This window comes from Ornithodoros turicata, chromosome 1 (assembly GCF_037126465.1).
Source record: "Ornithodoros turicata isolate Travis chromosome 1, ASM3712646v1, whole genome shotgun sequence".
In the NCBI taxonomy this organism is placed as follows: domain Eukaryota; kingdom Metazoa; phylum Arthropoda; class Arachnida; order Ixodida; family Argasidae; genus Ornithodoros; species Ornithodoros turicata.
In genome coordinates, this window is record NC_088201.1 from 29,990,323 (window position 1) to 30,005,678 (window position 15,356).

Below are 15,356 nucleotides of genomic sequence, written 5' to 3' on the forward strand. Positions count from 1 at the left end.
TCAAGATGGGCGGTTTATGGACGAAATTCGCTCATCGACGATATGGAGTTTATATTCGCTCCTATATTCACTCTCGGATAGTTTACGAAATATCGCCCCACCTGACTGCCCGCGGTTCTCTCATTGTTCACGATTTCACGCTGAAATGTAATCCCCACGAGGTACGGTACTGGAACAAGGTCGAGGACAATAGCCGTCTAATCTGTCCCGTATCAAGCAAAGCTTAGAGGTATCGCGAGTATCTGTAACGAATAACCGGTATCGGCATGAGTTGGGTACATCGGTATTTTGAGGAAGAACGTTCTCTGCAATGGGAATTCACCCAATGCGCGACTCAATGTGGCTTTTACGGCTCACTGGCATTACCGCTTGCGACAAGGTGTCTCTCCTAGATGCCGTCACTGCGGTGATCTGGAATATCTAGAGCACATCCTTCTCCATTGCTTGCTCTACCAACCTTTCAAATCCACTCTTTCAGTGTCTCCAAATCAGCTGAACTCTGGCCCTCTACCGACGCTCTGCCCTAAAAGCAAGGTTTTTGGACGCCATAGGACTTGGGTCCGGCTCACTGTGAGGCGACTCATGATTCCATTTCACCACATTACCGCCAACATTGGGGTAGAGCAGGGGTTCCCAAACTTCGCCGCCCCGTGGCCCATAAAATCCGACATCGCGACCACCTCGTCGCGATGTCGGACGTCTTCCGACCTCAGTGCATGAACGTTGGCCAAAACAATACACTGACATTTTATTGGAGCTACGTTCAGAACGAGTTCTCTGGGCCAAAAAGTCTGGCACTACGGCATGTTTTGTTTACCGAGAACGCACGCGAAACACTTTTCTTCTGTTTTTTGCGTCCGCTCTAATTCGAGAAGACGCCACTGCGCGGTGCACCGTGAACGCGGGGCGTCCGTGTATGCCGCGATAGACGCAGACGCTGTGGCCTTTGGTGGGAGTGAGTGGACCTCGCGATATAGTTTTTGGCCCTCGTGCACAAGTGAAAGCATACCTGAAAGCGAGGCTGTGTGATGCATCGAAAGCGTCGCGTACACCGCATGTAAGCGCATTTATGAGAAACCTCCGGGTCTGCTGCTTCTTGGTAACATGGAATAGTGAGCACGGCGTGTCTTTCTTTCTTTTCTTTTTTTAATTTGTGGGCCGCTTCGCGACCCACAGTTTGGGAACCACTGGGGTAGAGTATCGTCCCTGAAACTCCCCACATCATCATTCAAATAAAGTTACCGTTGTTATTTTCTAATCAACTGCTGCTGTACCCCGGGCACCACGTTGCTGTTTCGTTCTAATTTATTGATCTATTGACGAGTGGTGACTTAGTATACATTGCTATACGTATAGTGTATTACCGCAGTAGCGTAGTTGCACGTCGTCCACACGGCGATATCGGGTTGGTCGCAGCCACCGCTTGACTGGCCTCGGTGGACCATGCAGTCGGTTCGCCTACGGATCCCAAGGTTACGACCGCCAGCAACTTGGCGGCAGGATACAAGGCTCGTATCTTACGCATTTTTTGCGTCCGTCATTATGAAACGTTGTAGTAGCCGTCATGCATTTGATCAGCTGCTGAGAGAACACTCAAGCATACAACGTGCGATCGTGCAGAGTCAGACTCAGGTTTCCAGTCTATGCGCTCCAGTGTGGCAACCATTTTGAATTTTCCAGCAACCTCTGTGGGCGCTACGTGTACATACGATTTAGACGAGGCAGCATAGCCTGAACCCCATCAAGAGTGACGGAGGTTCTTCCGGTTACGCAGCCGAGTAGTTGCGCTGTTGTGATGCTCGATTTCGATATCCAGCTGATGTCGCGACTTCCCTATCCAAGTTTCCAACTGCTGCGGATTTGCGCTGCTGTCAATAGAATCTTAGCTGCTTTGACAGCTAACGGGTCACATTTAATGACTGTAAACTATAGACCCCATCATCATTGGCTGAGCGCTGGCACGCAGCTCAGTTGGGCACAACATTATGCATGCTTCATTGCCGTACGACATCATCTTGCGGTGGATACCCGATGATGTCCCGGCCCACCGGGAGGGCGGCTCGGCTCTCGCTCTCCACGCGCCCTAGACAGACATCCGCTCAACCTGACTTTCTACACAAGCCGGCTTCACCAGCTCCCGTGGCATAGTGGTTAGGATGATCGCATTCCACGCCGAGACTGGGAGGTGACACGGGTTCGAATCCTGTCACCGGCTGTGCTGTCTGAGGTTTTCCCTGGGTTTTCCGAATACTTTCCAGACGAATGTCGGCACAGTTCCCCTGAAGTCGGTCCAGGGCGCACACTGACCCCCCCCCTAACGCCCCCACTCCTTCCTGTTGTCCTCTCTCCATCTGTCCACGTCTGTACGCCGCTCATAGCCACAGTTGCTTCGCGACGCTAACAGGGGAAAAGAAAACAAGCCGGCTTCATCACGTGCGGACATAACGACAATACTGCGACATCGAGATGCGGTCCCTGACATATTGGGGACGTGCTGAAGTTGTGAGTCGTGAGGTCGGAAGAGTCCTCCTGGTCAAGCGTTGTGTAGTAGCTCTTAGGTGTATCGCACCGAAGAGTTGAAATATGGGAGATTGAAATATAGCAGCCATCGAAAAAGCCAGACAGCGGCAGGAATCGAACCTGCATACCTTCGTTGTCGATCAATTGCGCGACGACTTGCAAATGGGCCTCATTAAACGAACGGGACACGCATTCACATTCTCTCCCTCGTGTTTTCTCATACACTGTATGTATGTATGTATGTATGTACTTACATGTATTCCAGTCTCAGAACAGTTACTTTCCATCATAAACGCTGGGGAAGTCATTTTCGGCCTTACTTCTTGTTGAGACTTCTAATGACAGTGCGGTGTGCGCTTGCAATAAGATCGGCGGTGTAATTTAAGTTCATTTATTTATTCGAGCGCTAGAACGAGGTAACAGTATTCGGGGAGGCACCAAACGATAAATCGAGCCAGAAGCAGGGAAATATGTTTTCGTGGTAACAACCGCGGCTCGTGCCGAATAAGATCGTGTTGCTCCGAAGAGCTTGACGCGAGAGAAGTCGTTTCGTTACCTCGTAATTAAATGAAATTCAAGGACTTCCGTATTGCTACACGCCACTAACGGACGCTTTCCTGAACTTGCGTTTGGTTTTGAATTTGCGAGTCATGCGCAATTTGATTCGAATAATCCCAACATGGAATCGTTAAAGGGGCACTGAAGTGCAAAACTTTGTCCTCGCGAAATGAAAGATGCCATTACATTGATACCGACCGAAAGAAACCGCGAGACCTCTGATCGTGCTCCTCAAACGACATCACGCTATGGTTGGACTAGATCTTCCTTTCTACGAGGAGACATTTTTGCAGATTAGCGCCCCTTGAACGTTTCAAACGACTAGGAGGAAACCTGCAAAACTCACTTGTCGTTCTGTCTCTATACGTATTGTAAAATGCGTTAACCCATTATGTACCTATGAATATCGTACGTACGTAACTGCGGCATTTAATTCTTCCAGTCATACTTTTTGGTCATGGTACACGCAGAAAATTTTAGCAAGTGTACTTATATGTGAAGAAACTACTCGATAGACGTCTTTTTTAAACTTTTGTTCAATTTCAGATGACCAATTACGAGGGGGGAAATAAATAAAAAATCATCAATCCGCGATGTTCAATTCCATCTTTATTCAGTCCGCCAGATCACAAAGATAGAGTTGAACGTCGTTGATTGATGATGTGATTCGCTCAGGAAGGATGATGAGAGATTCTCCTAGAAATTGGTCGCCTGTAATCATCAATCAAATCGCGATGTTCAACTCCATCTTTATCATCTGACGGACTGAATATTGAAAGAAATGGCAGTAAACGATCTGTGACTAACCAGCGTGCTTCGATGCAAGGGACAGCGGAAGTAGCCAAACTTTCACTATCTAGTTGACCCAGAAGGATGTTTTTTGTTTTGTTTTTTATATCAAACTTTCAGGGACGCAAATGTAAACATTTAATCTGCCACGTAAACCATGCGCGGCGGTGTTTGTTATGCACGTAGCGGAAAGTAAGAATTTATAATCGGAAATTTCTTCTCGTGAGCTGGATGAAAAGCCGGTAAATGTGGGGGCCAACCAACCGTGCAAAGTCGAGCAAGAACACAACCGCTGCTTGGAGATCGGACCAAATAGCTTAGAAAAACGCACATGTGAACAGGGTTAATTCACAACGTCATAATCAGACCTCTAAAGGAACTAATTACAAGTAACCCCATTGCCGTAATTAATCGGATTATAAGTAATTAATTTCCTCCAAAATTACTTTTCATAGTACGTAATTGTGACTAACTTAATTACTCTTGCAAGGAATGCGCAACGCACTCGAGTTTCGAAATGACTATGCGTGCGACTTCGGATTCAACTTGTTTTAAATGTTGAATAATTTTTGCGATGTTCGGGATTTTTACTGATTCACAAAACTCATTCCCTTTTTTATCGTTTTACTGTGGCACACTTCTGTGATGCTTTTGCAGGCTCAGTTCGTGCGTGTGCCTATGTTTCTGCTAGGTGTAGACATCCCTCTCTACTGTTCATTTCTGTTGTTGTTTTATACTGCATGAAGTGAATGAGAAAGAGAGAGAAGGAAAAGTTAAGACGTCGGCCGCGCTGGTGCACCGAAGAAGTCAGTTATGCTTCGAAATTATCTGTATGTAACTCACTTACTTTTCATAGTAATTGTAATCAAGTTACAATTATTGTATAACGGGAACAGAAATTTATTTACTTTTGTAGGCATAAAATTGTAATTTAAATTCAATTATTTCTGAAAAGTAATTTTCCGCGCATCGTCTACGCATGAGCCAGTTACACAGGCTCTTCGTGCTTTACATATTGGGCCGTGTTTCTGATCGTTTTTTTTTTTTTAATTGAATTTTCTCGCTACGTGGTGTCTCGGATCCAGTGGCATCCCTTCCCCGTTAATCCAGTAAAACCCATTCCGGTGCCACATTTCTGTTTGTGCTTTCAAAAAGGGGTCAAAAGTAGGGAGTGCCAGCTGCTGCCTACGCATTTTCTTGTTCCGGTGGCCATTTCATTATGCAGCCTTCGGGAGTTCAATCTTCGATACTATCTCGTGTTTCGCAACGCATTTGATTAATGTCTCGTTTTCTTTCTTTTGTTTTTCAGCACCGACACGCCCAATAGCCACTACAGAGCACAAGGTAAGATCTTTACGGGACTACCTTTGCCGAGAATTTCGGCAGCGCCGTTTTTCTTTTCATGTGCCTCAGGGTGCCAAAAGTGCCATTAAGTCCCCCCAGGGGAAGTGCTCCAAGAGGGAGGAAACGGAACGAGAAAAGATCACGGTGTCTTCCGTATTGTTCCAGACTGTTGTGCACGCGCCACTATATTATATGCAGCTGATAGACAGTCGTTCATGTCTCATCTGTAATTCGTTAGGTGCACTAATTTCCTGAAGACCACCGATACTTATTAGTTTCACCGAAAAAAAAAAAAAGGTCACCCTGTCCTTGTTTTGCGATAAGTATCGGCGTGTAAACGCAATGCACGTACAAACGCAAAAGACGCGAGGTGCAATGCGCGGTAAGTAGCGAGTCCCCTGAATCGTTTCGTCCCTCAGCTGTAAATTATAATGTTACTTACTATAAATATTATCGTGTAAGTAATTATAAATTTATAATAAATAATAACTAATTATGATAGCACGTTAATGCCGTGAAGCGAGCCCTCCCGTCAACCGCAATAATTTGCATTTTCTCACTTTCGCTCGCAACGAATTGAAGGCTATCTGGCTATTTTGAATAAAGTATCGAGGGGGGGGGGAAGTGGGTGTCTGGTTTTGACGAAATATTCGGACTACTTGGTTATTTTAACCTAGAGTCACTAAGTAAGCTTATTTAGTGACTCTGGGCTATGGTCTTAGAAGTACTAACCTCGTAGCGGGTAGCATGTTGGATGGTCCCGATGCAGTGTCGTAATCGGATCATTTGGAAAGATTTGGATTCTTATCAACCAGGGCAGGGTGTCGGAGCGAACCGAAAACCAGAACCGAAAACCGAAAAAAAAACGCTATTTTGGAGCGAACCGGAACGGAATCGAAACCGTATACGTTTTTTTCGCTCAAGAGGGAAACCGAAAAATTTATTTAACGGTTTTCGGTCTAAGCAAAAACTTCGCCGGTTTGGACTACGAGTAGGCGAATTAAACTGACGTCGTGCGTTCTGAAGTCATGTCATGGATACTTTGCGAGGGTTACGGTTACGGTGCAATGTATGTCGATATACTATGGCCCTTAGGCTCCCTTTGTAAAGTTTTATCGCTCGCGCGATATACTTACTTATATATGTACTTACAGGTACATGTGACCGGTTGTGGCTCTCTACCAAAGTGCCGTAGTGTTCGTTTTAATTTCATTCGCCCAAACTCTCCTCAACTAAACAGCGACCCAAGGGGGGTGCGTGACGGCTTCTCTATCGGTAATGTCGCGCAACGCGTCCCTTGTTTGAGAGCAGCGAAGTTGAATACATTTACGTATCCGCGAGGCAAGCGCGTGCGAAGTGGTGCCTCTTTTGTGGACAGGACACGAAGAAAAGAAAACAGAGCCGTCGAGCGCGTTTGTGAGTGAAGATGTTCCTCGATTTGCGTCGTACTCGTGCGGTAGTGCTTGCTGGCTAGGAAGCAGCAATAGACATTGGGATGGGATGCGATCGCACCAATCCAGCAAGAAAGTACATTACGTATGACAGCACAACAAACAACTCCGTCTGTATCATGCGCTTCAAGAAAGGAGAAAGCCTATTTGAAGAGACAGTCAGCTACAGGAACCAGGAGCTACCAATTTCACAGCTGCCTATTAATATCAAATACCATGTATGCTGAATAAACGGGTTTACATTTTGCAACATCGATTTTTTTTCTGGGAATCGATATGCCCACCAGAAGCGGAACCGGTTAAAACCGGTATGAACCGTTATTTTTTTGCTCCGGAGCAGAACCGGTACGGAACCGTTTATGGTAGAACCGGAACGAAAAACGTTTCGGTTCGACACCATGCTGGGGAGGGTTCTGCGTTGTCATTTGTAGATTCTTCCAGGCTACCGTCATTCTTGGAGCATATTAGCACGCCACATTCAGCTAAAAAAACTGCCTCAGTTTCTTCATTTTTTTTTAGCGTGTTAAGTTTTACTGTATTCGGGGCTTTCGTACTACTAACTAACTGTTAGTCATTATTCCTGGGTGCTTTTCGTGGAAGCTCTTCGGGAGAATCCACAACGAGTGGGCTCTGTCGGCTACGGTTAGTTACGAGCAGCGCAGCTGCATAATGAATCGCACACCTGTCTGAACTTCTCGCATGTCGCGGCTTGTCCTTGCACATGCGAGAAGTTCTGTAGATTTCTTATTTTTTGACACTATGAGCTTTTCCCGAGCAAGTCACCTTGAAGAAACATTTTGAATCACCAGTTCGTTACTGTAATTGTCATTGTGCGCAAATGAAAATGATGACGCCGTTAATCCTTCCATTTTCGAAACCTCAGAGTTTTCCAAACTTTAAAACTCCGAGCAAGACCCCTATATTTTTGCCAAGCGAATGCTCCGAAAAATCGACACACTCGGCGTTCCTATCTGAAATTGTTCGAGAACGTTCGGGAAGTGCCGTACTAGGTGAACTGTGTACTGTTCGCGACACGGTTGTCTGAAATCGCCTGTCAGTAGTTCTGCAGCCCATATTTCCTTGGTTGCCCTCGAAAATGTTGGCCCAATATTGTATTTAAAGGTGGACCATAGGCTGCACGTGTTTCTCACTCGAAATAAATGATCTTGTAACACCTCGAGACTTGAGATGGGATGGGCGCTGATTTCAGACAACCGTGTCGCAAGCAGTACGTTCTACACGTGTGCTTCTACCTTGCTGTGTGCTGCGTCATATTCGTTAATGAAAAGCGTGTGCGGGTTTGCGTAGGGGCTGTAGTTGTGACTGTGGCATCGCCCTCTGCAAAAAGCAATTTAAAAATGGCCAGAAAGGGTTGGTTCCCTTGACGGTCGACCAGTTTTGCGTCACGCTCCTCTTAATTCAGCTCCATATTTCAGACAACATTTCTTGTCAAAGAAATGCCGCGTGCGGTTTATGAAAGAAATGTCCAAGTTGTGTGGGAAATACGTCACGTGAGCGTGCACCAATTAACTTGGTCGTGGAATGCTCGAAAATGAGTCATCCACAATGTGTCGTCTGTGTTCGGCAGGTTGAACGCGGCAGGTTGATTTTCTTCAAGACGAAACTTTTATGTCTTCGAACGCACTCAGCGTTGTTTTCTTTATACTGATAGGTTGGAATGACCCGAGTTACGCGAGAGCTTCCCTTTTAATAAGGCTCGGTCTGCCTCCTCAGCACGCCCATCTACCTCTGCCCACGGGCGAGTGGGCTTTGCCAATTTGCATTCTTAGTTTGACGCTCTCTAGCGCTTTCCTTTTTTCAATTTCAGAATTGTGCGTATCTATCTGCGGGATTTCTCGCTGATTTTAAATCCGTCGGTCACTCAATTTAATACGGGCGTTATTGAATTCCGTCGCTACCCCGCCGAAACACCCATCATGTAGAATATCATCGCCGAAAAAAACAAATGATTTGGGATCCACTCGTGAGATGTGCCGGGAAAATCTCTGGCCGTAAATGTTTCCTCACGTTCGTTCGCGGCAGAGCAGGCAAACGAGCTGTTTCACCCAATGAGTCACAAAATTTTATTTGAAAAATTTAACTTTTCTGAAAACTTGTCTGACATTGATTTTTCTAAATTGAACTCTGAAATTTGCGAAGCCGCGCCATTTTATTTTATTTTCTGTCCGGAACGGAGAGCGCATATCGGATTTCCTCCGTTTCCATTACAAAAGGCATTCCGAAAAGGAGGGGAGGGGGAACGAAAACCGTCGATTCGAGACGCGCAAGTTGTCGGCCAGGTCATGGGGTAACTTCGCCAATAGTCCTGGTGGTCACCATGGTACAGGGAGCATCCCAATGAAGACATCTGAGGGATGCTCGCTGTGTCCGTGTCTCTCGGTCTTCTTCATGGATCTATACCAGCTAGCCTGCACCCTTTCCCTTGTTTCTTTAATGCTCGCATGTTTTCTGTGGTGTGAAGTCCTTTTAGACTACCCTAATCCCAGAGCAAGAGGGTTACACACCTTTCCCTCTCCTGTGTCACCATCTCCCCCTCTCTTTCACCCTCCCCTCTTCTTTCTCCCCTGGGTGCACCGAGCCGTCACTTAAGAGTAGGCTGACCGCACCTTCCCCCTACATCACCCCCCACCCCAAGTTGTCGGCCGCCCCCAGTCCTCCGTCAACAAGCGTCGCGGGGTAAACATGCACCTCCTCTTTTGCTTCCTTTTCGATGCGTCTGCTGATAACGATACAAGGTTACGAGCCGCAGTTATCTGAAACAACAGTGAGAAGGAAACAGAAAGAGGCCCGGCCCGGGGTGGGGGGGGTATCAGTTTTCTTCAGCGGTTTCTTGAAGTTACACCGAGAGCCGATCCACAATAACAAGATGTACAAAGGGGATTTTTTAGAAACCAGATGAATGTTGTTACCAGTAGTATATCCTAGTCGCCAGTACCTTTCATTGTGCCTAATTAATTAGATAAGGGTAATTAGTAAACTTTTAAAACAGGACCGAGATGTCAATTGGGAAGTTACTTGTAGAGTGCCTTGAGAACCATCCAGCCGAAGTGTTTCCAAGAAGTGACGCTTTGCCTGGTGTTTGTTTTCCCTTTGCCTAAAAAGAAATCCCAGTAAAAAAATATGACAACGTGCCCGTGAGCCGTGATTGCAGGGCGCGTCTTTTTTTTTTTTCCATTTCTTTCTCTTTTTTTTTTTTTGCTTCGCGGGCTTTCTTTTTACGTGGCTAAGAGTCATAGTGCAGGCTAGCGAACTACTGAAACTTGTAAACCGAAATGTAACCCCGAGACAGAGGAAACACACAGACAACCACCTTGAGACTGGTTGTCTGTGTGTTTCCTCTGTCGGGGGCAGGGGAACCACGTAAAGCAGCATCCTTAGTTTCTTTATAGTAGAAATCCCTATGATTGGGACACATTACTTCCTTAGCATAAGACCTGCCAGTGTCTTCTTCTGAACGTGGTCCAATATGTAAGTTCTTGCGTATCAACCCACCCCATAGTGCTTGCACAACTTGTTGCTACACAGCAGTTGGAGGTGAGATGACAATGTAATAATCTGTGTATTCTGCAGCTTGTGTGCAGCCTTGGCCTGGTGCTGTTTCACGCTGTCGAGTACGGACTTCGATCAGATGAGGACTACGCGTTAAGCCGACCTTTTGAGATGCTCATAGACCGAATGACGTCAGCTGATCCTGCGCCGGGTTCTCCAACCCAACATGGTGACCTCCTCAGCTCCGATGACGAAGACACTTCTGGAGAGGATGATTGCCACGACGAAGGCATCGAGAAAGATTCTGGGGAGGACGACCCGGGTGGGGGTGACAGCTCCTCACACAAGGGCGGGCTTACATTATCCAAAGTTATTGAAGTGAGTGTGTGATTATCTCACCATTCTTGTACCTACTAGACTATTTCTCTTTTTCGCCTTGTTACATTCCAAATTAATTCCTGTTTCCAGTTGAGCTTCCACTTTTTTTGTACACACCTACACAACTTAGTGCATAATCTGTTGGAATTCTTTAAATTTGCTTTCTTTATAGATTCAGTATGCCAACTTTTCTAGCTGTTGGATACAATATTGGCACAATTTGTTAATGAATCAAATGGTAACCTACCAAAGCTAGTAATACAGTCAGTTAAACCATATTAATCGTACAGGGTGTCCGCACTAACTGTGGTAAGATTTTTAAAAATAGGGAAATGCCTTTTTTCAATTACAATAATTGGCAATATATTCTTGGTTAGGTGGGCCACGTTATGACTGCGCTAGCAACAACCTGTAGCATTACCCTAACTGATTTTCAATAATTGCCTTTTTAATTACGAGAGACAGAAGTTCTGACAACATCTGTTCGGTTGGTGGTGGTTTTCTTTCTGTAAAACTGTCAAGTGGGCTAGGAAGATGCACCATGAGAAGTAACTCATCCCACAGAGTCATAATTATCGCAGAAATTGAATTTAAACTAGACAGCGACCGTGTGCAACGGTGGTGGATAGTAGTACCAGCCCGTGACCTTGCGCTGACGGCATACCGTCTGCGCTCGTTGATTGGTTCAGAGTAGCTTATTTAGTGACTCTAGTTCAGAGAAATGTCGTCTGCTAGCCAGCTGTTCAGGGCTCTGAAGAAGCACGGAAACTCCAGCGGGACAATGAAATCCTCTATGTGCTCCATCACACTTTCAATCCCTAATCCCCCCCTGAGGGAACAGGCATACAGATTGCAAAAGGAGAAAGCCCTCACACACAAAAAGAGAAAGGCAGGCTTTGACCTTGACTGACTGTGCTCATCATCATCGATGGTCGTTCTCCTCCTCATTACACCCCTCGGGGAGTGAACGAGCACGGCTGTGTTTATGTACATCTTTTTCAGGGAAAAAAATTGCATGGATCAAAACCTTTTGTGTTATTCGGCAAATTGAGGCATATGCTTTCATCAGATGTCTTAAACTGAAAATATTTTGGATGGCCCTCTGTACTCCTTTAAAGGAGCCCTGAGGTGACCCCCCAATTTATTGTTTTGTTGTTCGCTGTGGAGTGTTCTGCAGTGAATAAATTGAGCTCCTGGATACGAACGAAAGAACGATAAGCGCAGGTAACCTATAGAGTGTGCGCGAAGCCTCTGTTCCACACACCTTTAAAAAAATCCTCTCTCATTAAAAGAGCGCATCGCAGAACGAGGGGCTGTCGTGACGTAGAGTGGTCACTGAGCACGTGACGTACAGCGGCACAGCTTAAGCACGGGGACTTTTGCACGGGGCCCTTTCCACGGGGCCCTTTCCACGGGGCCCTTTCCACGGGGCCCTTTCCACGGGGCCCTTTCCACGGGGCCCTTTCCACGGGGCCCTTTCCACGGGGCCCTTTCCACAGGGCCCTTTCCACAGGGCCATGTCACGCGAGGATCGTGTCAAGCCAGCTGTTTTTTGAAATTTGATTGCGCAGCTATAATACACCCCAGAGCGAAAATATTTTGAATTATGATTCCTGGTGGAGAGCTTCACAGGGAGGTGCAAGAAGCAATGCTTGTTGTCTCTAGGGAAGAGTGCATTCCTGGGGGAGCGACAAAAATGGCCTCCAAATCTGCCGTTTTTCAAGGGGGCAAGAATCTATCACGAATTATTGTTATTGAAAACAGGCATTCCCCTATTTTAAAAAATTCTGACCACGGTTACTACGGACACCCTTTTTTTTATCCTTTACAAATTTTTTGTAAAAAATCTATACAAACAGCATAGATGACGTTTTTGCAGTTGAGCTATATGGCGAGGTGGATATCCTCTCAGAGACAGTATGTAACTACAAGGTAACTAATTACCTAAAACTCACTAATTAACTCATTAATTAGGGAATTTTGGGCAAAAGTGCAGTAGCAGAATGGGAGACGGTCCTTGTTGAAAGCCATTCTATCTTTTAAAAATCCTGAAACAAGCGCACGTCGTGAAATATTCACCACTGAATTTTGCTATGCAAATGAGCTGAAACCAAAACTGCATGCCTCAGGAGCACATGACCTTTGCTGGTGAAGGCTTATTTGGGCCGCAAAACAGTTGATCTGACCAGCAGATTAACATCTACTCCAATCATCTCCACCGCTCTAAACCACGTGGCCCTCTGACGTGGAGCCCTGTTCTCCCTGCACTTCCGATCAGAGTGCTTTTGGCTCATTTGCATGGCAATGGATGTCATTTATAGCAGATATGGAATCACTTGCATAGCAAATTTGGCAATGTATATTTCAACCCACGTGCGCATTTCAGGATTTTCAAAAGATAGAATGGCTTTCAACGAGGAATTGTCTCCCATTCTGCTATCTCGCTTTTTGCCCAAAATTCCCCAGTTAAGAGTTAATTAATTAACTTTAGGTAGTCGTCTTGTAGTTACATACTTTCTTCGAGAGGACGTCCACCTGGCTGTATAACTCAATTGCAAAAACGACATCTATGCTGCTCTGATAGTTTTTCATTAAAAAATCAGTAAAAGATAAAAGAAAAATGCCCAGTGTATGTACGTATGTATTACTCATGTGTAATTATATGTATAAGACAGAAGACTGCAGTACTATTTGCAATTGCAGAGATGAAAGATGACATTTGGCAGCTTTAGACCGAAGAAATTTATGGGTTTAGTTTCTGCCAAGGAAATCCTATGGTAGAAACCTGTTGGTCGAGGAAAGCTCTTAATCTTTTGCTGACCACAAGCGATTATTCATTCGATTTACATGATGTGATGCAGTGTGGGTGATCCTCAAGGCTGAGGACTATGTGGGTGATGTAATAATTGCCTTTTGCATCCCCATTAGAGATAGTGAGATTTGTGGGTTCATGTTTCTGGTGGAGAGCCCACACACTCCAGCTGCTTGGGTGACAAAGAAGTACTGAGCGTAGAAAATATCGAGTGGAAAAGGGTTAAAACTTGGGCGGGTTGGTAGAAAATGAAAATATTTCCTTCCTGTTTCTCTTTTCAGTTGAATGTCTGTTTTGTATTGTATGTGGAATTCACAATTGTGGCCTTTTTTATTTGAGAATGCAGTGCAGCTTTTGCAAATATTCTCTAAATTTTATGCCATATTTTTTAGATGTGTGCATCACACCTGCAGTGTCCATCCCAGGCAGACGCACACTACAAGGCTGTATGTCGAGCACTTGTTGCAGAAGCATTGGAACTTTCCACATTCCTACAGACAGTTACCAAAACCACCAAAGTGAGTCATCAACTGTGCCAAAAGTGACGTGTGTGACACTTGTTTCAGTTGCGAAGAGAATAAAATTTTGTGTGGGCACCATGCTTTCATATTTTTATGCAGTTTGTACTAAAGCATTAAGAGAGCTAAGTTGTTTTAATATAGAGATCCATGTATTTCTTGAAAATATTTTCTTATTGCTTAAATTTGTGTTTCCTAAATTTCTTTTTGCTGATAGGCTGTGATGTAGCTTCAAGACTAATTAATATTAAGGGTCATATATCAGTATTATATTGTGCAGAATTTTGTGGCTACTGCAGTCATTGCATCCTTCTCGTTTGAGACTCAAACTAAGAAAGGAGTCCAAAAACCATTAGCCAGTATTGATACCAAGTGCAGCAGTGGCAAAAAAGAGAGCTCCTCATTAAACTGGATTATTTTTTATGCAGAGAGTGTAACAGATGGTCCATGTACAGTGTGTTAATTGCAGCGGCATGCATTGTAGGACAACAGTTAAGAAGAAAGCGATTCATAGATTTGTAACGATGCATGTTGCTTAGTATTGGAAAAATGCATACCATGGATATGTCTCCCAAGAACCTAACCGGATGATGGAGAAAGCTGCCTTAAAACCAAAATGAAAAAAAGATGCCATTACAATGTCAGATACAAGTTTGTTGGGTTATTTTAAGCATTTTACTTCTAGTCTGCTTTACACAGTAGCGTAAAACCAACTCTAGTGAGCAGGGTATATGTGGAATTGTATGTAAAAGTTTAATCTGAGTGCAAACTGTTAGTGCATACCAAAGCTGTGATAATCTGGTGAACTCTGGTCTGCTGGCGATGTTATGTAAACAAAGCTCTCAATAGCCAGTATGCATTTTGTCTGCTCAGATATTTCGTATGAGACTGACCTTCACCATAGGATATTAATTTCGTTGTTCCAGTTGTTTGGCATGACTGTACGGTGCAGACCTTTGGGATAATTCATTGTGTGTTTCCACATCATTTGTCTGCCCTGATATCTCACAAGCACTATCATTCTAACTGTTGTTATACCGGGTATGTCACATAAGACTGACCAGAATTTTCTTAAATTTGCTATCTATTTTTCTTTTGGAAAAGTCGTTGAATATACCTATTCCCGATTGGGCCTACTCAAAGGTAGTAGGTAGTGTATCAGTAATTAGTGCAGCCGTTAATTAACTTTCATAACTAATCTTCATAATTAGTGAAAATAGGTTGACCGCACAATTGCAAAGTTGTAGAGCACAACCCTGTGGAGTCGAGTCCACTAGAACCGAAACTGCAGCGCTTTTTTACGCGCTAGTGAAAAATATCGAAAATGCACAATTTTCGAGCGGCGGACGAGTTTTGCGGCCGCTTTTTCCCATCCCCTTCTTTCTGTCACCCTTTCTCAATTGACGTCAGGCTGTTCCTCAAAGCATGAAGCACCCCCTTCTTCCTAGTGTCCTAGTCGATACCGTTATGTTTGTT

The 15,356-nt window shown here is 44.8% G+C and overlaps 1 protein-coding gene across 1 annotated transcript in view; it reads left to right on the forward strand.

Annotated features, from left to right (window-relative positions):
- Positions 1–15,356, forward strand: part of LOC135377830 (protein spire homolog 1-like) — a 163,117-nt gene that overhangs the window by 88,605 nt on the left and 59,156 nt on the right. Inside the window, exons 2-4 of the mRNA XM_064610531.1 lie at positions 5,177–5,211; positions 10,254–10,550; positions 13,755–13,880. Coding sequence (XP_064466601.1) covers positions 5,177–5,211; positions 10,254–10,550; positions 13,755–13,880 — 458 coding nt within the window. The remainder of the gene's footprint in view (positions 1–5,176; positions 5,212–10,253; positions 10,551–13,754; positions 13,881–15,356) is intronic.